The following is a 13,533-nucleotide window of genomic DNA, read 5'->3' on the forward strand; positions in this document are numbered from 1 at the left end:
AGCAACTTACCCAGCAGACGGCAGAGCAAGATAGTCCGGTAGTTAGTAAGGTCTGCCGAAGCCAGATTGGCCTTAATCTGGATAGGTCTAATCAAAGCCAACTTCCAATCTAAAGGGACTATTCCCTTGTTGATGGATAGATTAAATAAAGAGCAAATTTGAGAGGACAATTTGTGTGCGAAGTTTGCCATAATTCTAGGCGGGGAGCCCGATTTCGCAGAGGTCAGAAGATTGTGAGTAGTTTCTGGCAAGATTTCTTCAAATTTACCTAGGTTGATAGTGTCGTCAGAAAAAGGAGTAAAAACTACCTGCTTCTCAACTGACTGAGGAGAGTCAGTGACTTTTGGTAGATCACTGTGATTTTTTTCTTCAAAGTGGTCAGCTAGGGCGTCGCAGAGTGGTTGCAACAGATTAGGTTCTGGAGAGCCTGACACTGGGTTTATAAAGGAGTTAAGTATTTTAAAAAGAGTTTTAGACGAATTTCTAGCCTCAGCAATTTGCTTCCTTATATGTCATTTACGAGCGTTCTTGATGTTGCTGTGGTATGTAGTTAAAGCCAGCTTATAAGTATTTTTGTCTGTGGGAAGATTGGCCTGGCGCCATCTTCTTTCTAATCTTTAGCACAAGGCTTTCTCTGTCTTTAAACCTAATGAATACCAGGGTGCCTGAGGTCTGTGAAAGCTCTTTTTGAAGTGTTCATGAGTGACTATTTTATCAAAAGCAAAATTCTGTGCCCTATTAAAGTTAAAAAGCACCAGGTCTACATCTTGTTGATAGAGGGCAATTATTCCTTGGCCCATGTGAGTGGGGTAATTTGCCACCACTGTCTGGATGAATTATTTTGGTAAATGTGGACTTGGCTTTTCATCTTGTGGGAGGGAATAAGATAACAAATGAGTGCATGGTTAGTCCAGAGTAGAGGTTTTGGTGGATCGCTGCTAAATTGTGGAATACTCATAAAATTAGATCAAGGGTATGGCCCGCAATGTGAGTTGGTCCAATGACTTGTTGACGTAAACTCAATGTTTCTAAATAGGAATATAGTTAGCTGGTTTCTATATTCAGGGGGACCTTCCCTATAGTAATTAAAATCTCTCAACAGTAAAAACTGTTGAGTTGAAAGCACATGAGGTGCTATATATTCCAATAGACGATGGCTGAAGTTCCTTTTTGGATCGAGTGGGCAATAGACTAATGTACCTTTCCAGCAGAGGTTGGGGGGAAAATTGAATTTAAAAATACATATTTCTGCCCAGTCCTCTGAGATAGTGTCAATTATTGAGATCTTAATATTCTCTTTAAAGATAATAGCGATCCCACCTCCAGCCTTGGTTTCCCTGTCTAATTTAAGTATTTGAAAATGGTGGGACAAAAGTGCAAAGTAGAATGGGTTTGTACTTACTGATTAAAATTCATTTTGAGTACCACTATATCCTATTTTATTACTTTCACCCACACTTTTTGACGCTCATCTACATTACAAGGCCCAATACCTACACCGTACCTTACCGCATTGGGAATAAAAGATCTCCGACAAAGAATCACTCTTTGGGTGCCCGTCAGGCATTGTAGCGCTGGCCTGATGAGGAGCAATCCCTATGATGAAGCATGACACCCAGCCGGGTGTGTGAGGGCCCTAGTTCCTAAAGTGGGAGACACCTTCTCCCCCTTTTTGGACATTAACATATACCGACCAGTCCTCTTCTTTCCTGTTCTACATTTTTTAGGAACTTCATACCTTTATTGTTAAACATATACCCAGGGGCATGTATGCTTGACCTATAAGTGCCCCCAGTCCCCTTCTTTTGTTTGATGTGAGTTGGAGGACTGTTAGAACAATTATTGTATCGATTCGGATGTTGCTCTAGATTGCGTGTGTTTAGATGGAAAAAGCCTGCTTTCAGTTTTTTGGCTTTTTGTGGTAATTTGTCTCCACTCTGGTGATGTCCGTCTGTGGTGTGGTGTGGTGTTTAGTTTCCTGACGAGGTATGTAAGGATATGTTTTCTGATGGCCTTGTAGGTAATGCAACTGGTCTTAAAGATGATACAGGTCTGGCGGGGAAGACAGTGGTGTTCCTTCTGCACTGAGGTGATGATATCGGACTTCTTTAAGTCCGTGATGAGAAGTGTCACAGTGTGTAGTATGCCTTTTAGGGGAATGTATGACGCTACAACGAATTCCGTTGCAACGCATGCCTTTACCACGCATGCGTTACAACGGAATTCGTTTACCACGCATAAACTTTACCTCGACTACTTGCGTGGTGACGTCATACGTCGTTAAGAGGAAACGGAATATTTTTTCCGATTTCTCTTAAACGACGCTGATTATGTGCAGATCCCGACGTGACTTCTGGTGAGTTTTTTTATTTGGGGGGGGAGACCCCCCCAAGCCCCCCCCGTTTTACTTTTTACCTTTACCACATATGCCTTTACTACAAACCTAGTAGTAAAGGTATGCGTGGTAAAGGCTTTAGTGGTAACCACGCATGCGTTGTACTGCATGCGTGGTTAAAGATTTCGTGGAAACGGCTTCGTTGTAAAGGCCGTTTCCCCTTTTAGGGGTGCTCGAGTGGTGTGTCTTGGGCCATTGAGCAGACAGTTACTGCGATTTATATTGGAGAATATCAACGTTTGTAGTTATTTTAATATCAAAGTTTGTGGTTATTCTGAAATGAATTCAAGTGCTGTCAAGTGTTGTATGCTGCCACTTTTTTATGATAGAACGACATTATATACAAATAGTAATGAAATAATAATACTTTGATTTGCCTCTGTACCAGTGTAGCAGAGAGGTCAGGAAAAAAATTAAAATGGATAGTAAATGTAATGCAAATTCCTCTCTATAGTGTGTGGGTATGTTATTTCACAATATAGAGTTACTGAGTGGTTGTGTTTTCTGAGACTATCATTTATTGTAAGGATTAATAAATAGTAATTTACTATGTTTGAAGGACTGAAATGTTTCTACTTGTATTTCTGTTTTATTTTCTGACTTGCTCTAGAGCTTTACTGGCTGAACCCCCAGTTTACACTTAATCTTCTGGAGCAGGACCACAACCTAGGTGACCCCAACCAGGCATGCAGCTTCATCATTGCCCTCACGCAGAAACACCAGCGACTCAGGAGGGCTGCCAGCATGTGTATAGGTATTCACATTTTCAAGGTAAGCATTTCGAGAAGAATAATGTTTGCCCTTGTGTGTGTGTGTGTGTGTGTGTATGTGTGTGAATGTGTGTGTGTGTGTGTATATATAATATATATATGTGTGTGTGTGTGTGTGTGTGTACAAGTGCAGTAAAAGGGATGGGGTGGGGTTTGGAGTGATCTGATCTAAGACGGTGGCATATTATGTATGTTTTGTGGCTGTTGACCTAGTTACATATGGTTGCCTAATGGTGCAATTACTGAAGATAAAGTATAGATTGTCTAGAGCAGAGGTATCAGGGAAAGTGATGGAAAGGTAAAGTTGATGAGTGACATAGTGATTGTAACTGCTGATAATGCTGGGAAATAAACAATTGTAGTTTCAGTTGTACTGATATTCACTCAGTGTTAGTTGCAGAAAATCAGATATGATCCAGACTTGACTACAGTAGGCGAGGGAGGAAATGGAGAGGATAATTTAGATTTCATTTTTGAAGCTGTGATGTTTGAACTCAAATGTATAGGAAAAACAGGCAGACCAAAGAAGAAGACAAACCTTTGAGTTCTGCGAATGTTTTCAAACTTTCGGCAGGCACTTTTCCACCCTGGATGTAGTCAGTAATGTGCTTCTGCCAAGAAAGGAACATCCCTAGAATTGATGTGGGTTTAGTGGTTTCTCCACAGAGGAATATATTTTTCTATATTGAAATAAAAATGTTTTAAAATACAAATCCACTCTTTCTTTGTGTGTTTGTATATGTTTGTCTGTTACATTTAACAATATGTAATTACGTATGTGTCAGTACTTTTGGAAAGCTGAAACTGTTGTTGCTTTCCAGTAGTACTCTTCTAAATCTCTGTAAATTCCAAAAAGACCTGAAAATACACACACAACATAGGTTTAATTCCACAGGAGAAAAGTTCCACGTCTTTTTTTGCATGTAAATCATGCTACATATTTTTATTAGCCTTTTTTCACTAGGCCTAGGTAGAGTTCCACGTAACTCTGACGCACTATGTGGAGTTCTACAAGCGGTTGAGTGCATTAGATTGTGCCATTCAAGCTGAGATTTAGCGCCGGGTTTCTGTTTTGTGCTGGAAAACCAGCGCAAACAGCATCATGCTCAGCACAAGAGGGCGCTACTTCTTTCTGCTGCTTGAGTAGATTTTCTATCTGAGTGGCAGCTTCCGCACCTCGAACGGATAGTTTCTCAACGTGAGCGGTTGCGACTGCTCGCGTTGAGAAATCTCAGTGGGTGGTGGTCTGGCCTTGGATTTTCCTTGCTCATGCTCGTAATCGTTTGCGAGGGCAAGTGAGGAAAATAGTCCGCTCCACGAGTTTTTCAGAACTCCTTATACTTTGTGGAGTGCAGAATACTTAGCCAACAGAGAGGATTTCACTGCCAGGGCCTAATGTTCACGTCTTACTAAAATGTATGTTCATGTTCGCACAATAAATCACTTTTGTCAGGCTAGCCACCCACATTGAGCATCAATAAAGCACTTGAATTGTACTGATAATTAGAGTTTCGTTTACACTTGGGAATTACAATATCAGGTGGTATGGTCATACTGCACTATTTGAAGCTTACCCCTTAAGAAGTTTGACTAACTTGTTTTCTGCACTGACTTCCACGGGTGTTTCTACTATTTCCAGTAGGTCGTTTCCTTAACATATTTCATGAGGCTTTTCCTAGCGAAACGTGAGAATAGAACACTGTTTCCACAAAACTTGTACTTTCGCTTAGGGTGGAGACTCATGTTTTCTCCTGAATCAGGATTACAAGAGATACAGTTTTCCAGATGTGCATCTATGAATGTTATCTGACATTATCTTTAGTGGGCTATCCCCCCCGTGCGAATCCTGCATAGTAGGAAACCCCTTTGCAAATGCACACTTGTTTCTGTATTGCTATGGGGAAAACTTTTTCCCCCATGGAGAAAGCCCTTCTACACCTCTATCAAATGTGAGATACGTTCCCGTTGCAATCACGGACGTGGTCATGGGAGGGACTTCAACTATTGATTGGAGTAGCTTTGCAACAAATTTCCTCAGTGGGAAAGGTTCAGATCAGTTTGAGAATCCCTACCGATGTATATGTTTTGGGTGTTCCCAAAATTCCAACACAGACCACACCTTGGAACAACTCCTTTCCATCCAGTCAGTGCTCTTCCCCCACTTTAAATTTCTCCACACTCGTGGCAGAGAAATCTGTGGCAATAAATCTATTGAGGCTTGCCTGGAATCCTTTTGTGATTTCTGGTAGGCATTAATGGAGTTATTTTCCGATGTAAATGTGTTTAATGGAGAAGATACATTTGTGAATAGGGCTTTTACTGTTCAGTTAGCGAACGATCTAGCCTATCTTGAATGAACAGCTTATTCATAGTGGCAGGTCAAAATGTGGTTTGTGCAGTATAACCTATTTGACTAAACTGTAGATGCATTCTAATTTATGTACAACAAAGCATTTAATTGTACAGTAAAACATTTAGTTTTAAGATTACCTATAGGTTCTCTGGCTTCCTGAGTGACTTAAACATATGGGGCCCGATTCACAAAAGTAATCTGAGACAAAATCCTAACTTTACGACTTTCAGGATTCACAGAGGGCATTTAGGAGTACTACAGTTAGGATTTTGTCTCAGTCAATCGTAGGTTTTGGTCTTAAGTTAAAGTTAGGACAAACTTAAGTTTAACTGAGACAAAATCCTAGTTGTAAAGTTAGGATTTTGTCTCCGTTAAACTGAAGTGTGTCTTAAGTTGAATTTAAGACCAAAACGTAAGATAGACTGGGACAAAATCCTAACGTTAGTACTCCTAAATGCCTTCTGTGAATACTGAAAGTCGTAAAGTTAGGATTTTGTCTCAGATTACTTTTGTGAATTGGGCCCATGGATTCTAGTTTTATATCAATAGGTAAGCCTTGTGTACCCCAGCTTCAGCCTCTACTCACAGCAAAACTTCGTCCTTCTTCCACTAAGCTAGCCATTCTCCAATAATTCTCAATCGAGCATTGCATCTCATCTTATTTCAGATACAAGTTCTTTCTTTTATAGGGGGATAAAGACAGAAAGTTCCTTAGTCAACGAGATTTGTGTAAGGCAGCACCTATTCTCTCCACTGAAGGATACAGGAACAGGCAAGAAGTTGTGATCTATTCCTGCCTCCCCCAGGGACGATATGTCATTATTCCATCATGTGAGCAGGCAGCCAATGAGGGTGAATTCCTCCTTCGGGTCTTCACAGAGAAAGGGAACTTTTCCAGGTAAGGTATATGGGTTTGCATAGAAATCTGACATGGGATGTCTTTAATTTCTGTCACAAGTTTTCTGAGTTTCTTTCTTTTAGTGGTCTTCCTTTTCACTTCGCTTATAGCTCGTACACTACCTGCTCCACAAGCGTTGCAGAATGCATTGGTGTGGAATACAGTCTATGCTTTTTTAGGCTCCCTAGTGACCGCTTCTATTGAAGCAGTCAGTCCTTTTGGTCCTCTAGTTGGCTGTCTCTCTGCACATATCATAGTAAATCCTCTATTTATAATATATATATTAACTAACTCTTGCCCTGCTCCTAGCTAATAAAATAATCATTCACCATTTGTTTTGTTCTCTGCAGACCTGTGGACAGATCCTCTATGTATGTGAATATGTCTGTAAGTAACAGTGCTTTGGCACAGATCCCTGCTGTTTCTAATAATTCTTAATGCATCTGAATTTGAGAGTCTTTCATGAAACATGTGCTCTTTCACTTGAGCAGCATTCCCATCTAGAGGTCAACACCAAACTAAAACTATCTGTGTTTAATGTGCATAGGAGTCAAACATATTAACTTACCACCTCTATGGTAAGTTAATATGGATGTTTGTATCCTCTATGAAGCTACTTTTGCTAGTTACTGTTCTCAACTCCTGAAGTAGGACTAGCAGGAGAATGTCAGATACAGAATCAAACGTTTTATGTGCATAGCTGCAAATAACATGGTTTTATTGTTTTTGGCGTCCCTGTGAGATGAAAGCGCTACTAAAAGTTTAAATTTAGAAAGATGTACTTAATTTTTACATTTCCAGAGCATCATGATGTTGTTGTGTTTGAAGACTCTATAGAGTACTAATTAATGAAGACAGGCCATCTTACAATGAAGCCAGAACTCTAGTTTAATGCACAAGATATCTCTCACGGCTGTGTGATATGCTCATATCTGATCTCTATTACCATTATACAATCTGCAACATGTAAAACAATCATATACGTGTTAAGGAAGATTTAGGAAACCTGGGTACTGCCTCATTATAAGACTAAATCCCAGAGAGTATGAGAGCTGATCCACTATTGTAAAGTGTACTGAGGAACAATATGTGCTTTAATGCATCAAAGACCAACCTCATTAGTATGACTGTTGTCAGACTGCCTAGAGAACCTTCAAGGTATTTAACATCAGAATATAATCAAAGTGAGAACATTTCTTCAGTACACACCTGCAACCATGCATACACATGATATGAATCAATTGAAAAGCAAACACTCGGGGGGAGGAGCTTGGCGGGCATCCGAGATGGCCGCTTGAGCACAGCGCTCTCCGGACCCTCGCCACTCCCGGCATTTTATCCTGGCTGAATCCTGATTTCTTGCAAGAATTCGTGTGGAGGACGTTTGGCTGATTACCCTGGCACTTTTCAGAAATTGATTTGGATCTCGTATTCCTGAGATATGGTGATCGGAACTTTTGGGCTCCGCCCTTGAGGTGCGCCCGGGACGGGGTGCGGTTCTGTAGCCGTCCTGGAATTGAACAACAACGGCAGGAGATCTGGCCTTGTGGGTCCCCCCTTCCTAAGTTTCGGTTTCGATTCTGTTCCGACTTGGGCCACGGGTGTGAATATCGTGCTGCGGCTGAGACTTGGAGGCAGATCGGCTGTTGGGCTTTCATGTGACCTATTTGCTGGCCTGGCGACCTCTACCCGAGTTGTGCCCCCCTTTTTTAGTGTACTTTTGATCCTGTACTTTGGGTGTCGGGCCCGTCGACCCTGGTGGCTTGTCCTGTGACGCATCTTCAAAATGGCGGGCAGAGGGGACAGAGAGACGCGCAAGACGAAAACACCTCTGCGCGGAGCTCCAGTTCAATCAAATGTCATGGACCGCTATACCCATTCTAAGGGGTCCCCCGGAGCTGCCCTGCCTGGTTCCAGTACAGCGTCCGAACGAGTTTTGGAAGAGTCGGCGGAGCCCTCCCTACAGGACATCATGGGCGCCATCTCGGGTGTGAGGGAATCCATCGGCCTACAGTACGAGGCCTTGGCCCATAAACTTGACACCGTGGCTATTGAGGTGAATCTGATTCGTGCTGATCTCGGCAAGACGAATGAGAGGGTACAATCATTGGATATTAAATCGTCTAGCCTCACGAAGGACGTCTCGGAGCTCCAGACAGAGGTCGGTAATCTCCGTCGGGTGAACGACTTCATGACCCGACGCCTGGAGGATTTTGAAAATAGGGCACGTCGCTGCAATGTTCGCCTGGTTGGTGTACCGGAGAACCCTGAACCCCACTCGGTGGATCTCCTGGTTGAGGATCTGGTCTTGAACCATCTCGCCCCTTCTGGTCTTACAAAATTTTTCACGCTGGAACGCGCACATCGTGTTCCAGGGGGCAAAGTCAAGCCGGGAGCCCCGCCGAGACCCATTGTAGCGAAGCTTTTTCATTATAGAGACCGGGACGCTATCCTGCAGGCCTCGCGGGTGAAGGGCCCGGTGGCCTTTGAGAATGCTACGGTGAACTTTTACCCGGACTTTTCCCAACAGGTTCAGAGACAACGTATGGAGTTTCGTGGTGCCAAGAAACGTCTTCGGGATCGGGGCCTACGCTATGCAATGCTCTTTCCCACCAGACTTCGGGTCGAATACAATGAGCGTACCCTTTTCTTTGATCGACCAGATGCTGTTACTGACTGGCTGGACTCCTTGCCTGACCGTCCTCCTGAGACTGAATCCGCCGCTCACCCTGGTGGTGCCGAAGGTGGTGTGGAGATCTAACTGTTCGGCTCTCATGTCTTATTTTGAATACATTTTCAGGAGTGTTGGCCGGCGTTCCTCTACATTGTGATTATTTTGTCTTTCGTTTGTTATTTTTTGTTCTTGCTGAGGTCAGGGGGAGGGTGGAACGGAGACCTTTCCTCCTCCGGGGTCTTTGTGTAGAATAGGGGTTCTTGGGCGACAGGCACACTGCAGGTTGGGGTGGCTCTTTAGCTTTTTGCAGGGGTGCAGGGTGGGGGGTGTTTCTCTTCAGTTTGGGGGAGGAGGGTTGGGAAGTTTTTTCTTTTCTGTGTGTTGTTTTCAAGGCGAATTGCTCCTGTGTTTGCTGCTGTTTCTGATGTCTAGCTCATGGACGAGGGGTCTTGGCTCGGGCGGATGGGATGGGGGGTAGAGGGTTGAAATTCGTTTCCTGGAACGTTAACGGCCTGGGAGATCGCATTAAGCGCAGTGTGGTCTTAAAATGTATACGACGTTTGTCACCGGACATTGTTTTCATGCAAGAAACCCATCTGATTGGTAATGTTTGTTATGCAATGAATAGATGGGGCTACCGCCTTGTGGCGCACTCGGGGTTTACCTCCGGATCTAGGGGTGTGGGTATTCTTGTTCGAACCTCCCTCCCCCTGGCGATTGATGAGGTGATTCAAGATGACCGTGGGAGATACACTGTCTTGGTGGGTAGATATGAAGGCCGCACCCTATCTCTCTTCAATGTTTATGTTCCCCCGGGTTTGCAGACTTCTACTTTTACTGATTTGGGCCGTGTTTTGTTAGATCTCCCTGATAGTACTCTCTTCCTGGCCGGTGATTTTAATTCGGTGCTTTCCGGCCTTCACGATCGCCATCCCCCTAGGGATACCCCGCAGGCTCAGCAGTGGTTGGGTGGGTTTCTAGATACCTTTGGCCTTGTGGACTGCTGGCGACTGTTGCATCCTACTCAGCTCCAATACACTTTCCATTCTGGGGCTCATGGCAGTCTGTCTCGGCTGGATTATTTCCTGATGCCCGCGGCCCAGTCGTCGGCGGTTCGTGAGATTTTGCATTTGCCAAGGGGTATTTCTGACCACTCGCCGCTCTGGCTTCGTTTCGAGGTTGGGGTAGAGGCGGCGGGCCGAGTGGCTCCCATTAACCCTTGGTATCTTTCCTCCCCTGAGACTCGTACCCTCTTGCTCAAGTCCATGGATGCATATTTCCTGGAAAACGAGGGGTCGGTCTCTTCGGCTGTGACCCTGTGGGAAGCCTTTAAAACTGTGATTCGTGGACAGGCCCTTTCCTTGATTGTTGAAGCTAAGAAGGCTGGGAGGAGGGAGGTGGTGGACCTTGAGGGGGAGATCTCTGCTTTGGAGGACGAGTTGGAGTCTGGTGTCACGCCTGAGAAACTCCATGCCCTGGGTCTAAAACAGTTTGCATATAAATCTCTGGTCACTGACGCTGCAAAGGTGATGTTTCGTGAGCAACAAGGCAGATTGTACGATGTGGGTGATAAGGCGGGCAAACTCCTAGCGTGGTTGGACAAGAAAGAAAGAGTTAATCGTGTGGTGCCCGTGATTCAGTCTGCGAGTGGTGAGAATGTGATTGATCCGACTGCCATTGTTGATCGTTTTGCGGAATATTTCCGTGTTGTATATGCTCCCGTGTCTGTGAGGGATGTTGCTGACTCCCGCCTTCTTCTGCGTGATATCACTTTGCCCTGTGTCACCGACTTGGACCGTATTGCTTTGGACTCCCCTTTTACGAATGATGAGATAGCTACTGCAGTCCGTTCGCTCCGTTCGGGCAAAGCATTGGGCCCGAACGGTTTGCCTATTGAGTTGTACAAGTTACGCCCCGATAAGGTGGCGCCGTATCTTCGCGCCATGTTTCTAGAATCTCGTGAGCGGAACATACTTCCCTATGATCAGCGTCTGGCGACAATCGTCGTCATCCCCAAAGAGGGTAAACCACGTGACCTCTGGTCCTCATATAGACCCATATCCCTATTAAATGTTGAACCCAAGGTTTTGGCAAAACTTTTGGCGACCCGTCTCCTTTCGGTTCTCGGGGATTTGGTCCATCCGGATCAGTCTGGCTTTATCCCGCATCGCAACACTGCTTTGAATTTACGACGCCTTCACGGCGTGCTGGCGAGGGCGGGGCTTTTGACTGAACCGGCCATTTTGGCGTCCCTGGATGCCTCCATGGCCTTTGACACTGTGGAGTGGCCCTATTTATGGGCGACTCTTGAGAAATTCGGATTCGGGTGCGAGTTTATTAGCTGGATTAAGTTGTTGTACGCGGAACCTCTGGCACAAGTTGTAGTAAACGGTAGAGTGTCGGCTCCCTTCTCCTTGGGCAGGGGTACCCGCCAGGGTTGCCCCTTATCCCCGCTGTTGTTTGCGCTCGCTCTTGAACCGTTAGCGGCCTGGCTCCGGTGGGAACCGTCCCTTAAAGGGATTCGTTGGGCCCCGGACTTCGAAGACCGCGTCTCGCTTTATGCGGACGACATCCTCTTGTATCTTACTTCCCCTCGCAAGTCTTTATCTGTTTTATTTGACGTTCTTGCGTCCTTTGGCGCTAACTCAGGCCTCGTCATCAACTGGACTAAGTCCTGTGTATACGTTTTATCTGGTATCTTGCCTCCGTTGCCGAGTAGACTTCCTCTTCAGGTGGCCCGGGATGGCTTCAAATACTTGGGGGTTTTTGTTACCTTGGACTCGTCCCTTCGCTTTGATCGTAATCTCCTTCCCCCGTTGCTTAGGCTACGTTTGGACGTTGCCCGTTGGCGCAAACTTCCCTTGTCTCCCCTGGGTCGGGCGGCCCTGTTTAAGATGATGTCACTGCCGCGGTTTCTCTACGCTCTCCAGAATTATTATGATCCTATCCCTAAGACCTATTTTCGGGAGATTGAGAGCCTTCAGAGGCAGCTTATTTGGGATGGGCGACCGCGCATTGCTCTCGCGAAACTTTCCATCCCGTGGTATGACGGGGGCATGGCGCTCCCCGACATTAAGAGGTACTACTGGGCTTCCCATCTGTCCGCTATCAATCACGCTATGTTTTCGCCAGGTCGTAATCCGGCGTTTGAGATGGATAAACTTCAGCTTCCGGGAGGTGACTTTAACAGAGTGCTCTATTCTCGCTCCGCTGGGCGCCATCTTGTGGGACCTACATTGACTGCTTTGACGGTGTGGCGTGCCGCGAATGTGAGCTTGGGCTGGGAGGATCGCTTGACGTTGGCGACGCCGCTTTATGCTTCAGAACGTCTGGGCGGTCTTTGGTCTTCCAAGGGTTTCGACCGTTGGGACTTGATTGGGATTTCTAAGGTGGGGGATGTGTACTCTAAGGGTTCTGTGCGACCGTTTCAGGCCCTCCAGGCTGACTATGGCCTGAGTGGTCGGGAATTCTTTCGTTATTTACAGGTCAGGCACGCTTTGGCTTCGGTATTTGCTCCTGGTGAGATTCCGCCTGACTCTTCCCCCCTTGAAGACCATATCCTTGACGAACATCTTCCTGATAGCACTATCTCCCTGATTTATAAAAAGTTGATTAACAATCGGACTGACTTATTAGCCCGACTTCGGGAAATGTGGATGGGCGATGGGTTGGAACTTGATGATGAGGATTGGCAATCGGCCCTCTCCTCCCCGAAGGAGGTGGCTATTCCGGCTCGTCTCCGTCTGGTCCAATTGAAGATCCTTCATCGGGTGTACGTGACGGGACCGCGACTGGTGGTGATGGGCTTTTCCTCCGATGGATTGTGTAAGCGTGGATGTGGTTTGCGTGCTACTTTCCTGCATATTCTTTGGGAGTGCCCGATGGTGGCTGCTTATTGGGTGGCTGTGCTTGATCTGATGGCTGTGGTGACAGGGGTGTCCTTGCGTCCGGAACCTCGTCGCTGTCTTTTGAATGTTTGGGAGCCCACTGACTATTCGGTGGCACAGACTAGATGGGCCACCCTGGGCTATATGGTTGCGAAGCGAGATATTGCTCAACTCTGGGGGGCCTCCAGGCCCCCTGACCTCTCGAAATGGGAGGATAACATGGATTGGTCCATGTTCCGTGAGAAAACTGTCTATGTGGCCAGGGGCAGACCCAGGGCATGGGTGAAGGTGTGGGGTCAATGGAACGAATACCGTGGCGACATTTGTACTCCTCCCCTTGTGGACACTATCGAGATTACCCTGTCTCCTTAGGCTAGCGTTCTCGGAACCTTCATATAGGGGCTGAGCTGGTGTTTCCGGCTCCCCCCCCCCCTTTTTTACTGACCTCTGTGCCCCTCCCCCCCCCCCGAGCTCCTTAGTGCTTAGAATTTTGCTACTGCACTTCCGTTGCTGTCCCCCCCTTGCGTCCCTTGAGCTGACCTTCAGTGATACACTT

The 13,533-nt window shown here is 45.9% G+C and overlaps 1 protein-coding gene across 1 annotated transcript in view; it reads left to right on the plus strand.

Moving 5' to 3' along the window:
* Nucleotides 1–13,533, plus strand: part of LOC144782219 (calpain-1 catalytic subunit-like) — a 194,453-nt gene that overhangs the window by 114,706 nt on the left and 66,214 nt on the right. Inside the window, exons 11-13 of the mRNA XM_078661454.1 lie at nucleotides 3,006–3,166; nucleotides 6,208–6,416; nucleotides 6,767–6,803. Coding sequence (XP_078517580.1) covers nucleotides 3,006–3,166; nucleotides 6,208–6,416; nucleotides 6,767–6,803 — 407 coding nt within the window. The remainder of the gene's footprint in view (nucleotides 1–3,005; nucleotides 3,167–6,207; nucleotides 6,417–6,766; nucleotides 6,804–13,533) is intronic.

The sequence above is a fragment of the Lissotriton helveticus genome, chromosome 9 (assembly GCF_964261635.1).
Source record: "Lissotriton helveticus chromosome 9, aLisHel1.1, whole genome shotgun sequence".
Lineage (NCBI taxonomy): Eukaryota > Metazoa > Chordata > Amphibia > Caudata > Salamandridae > Lissotriton > Lissotriton helveticus.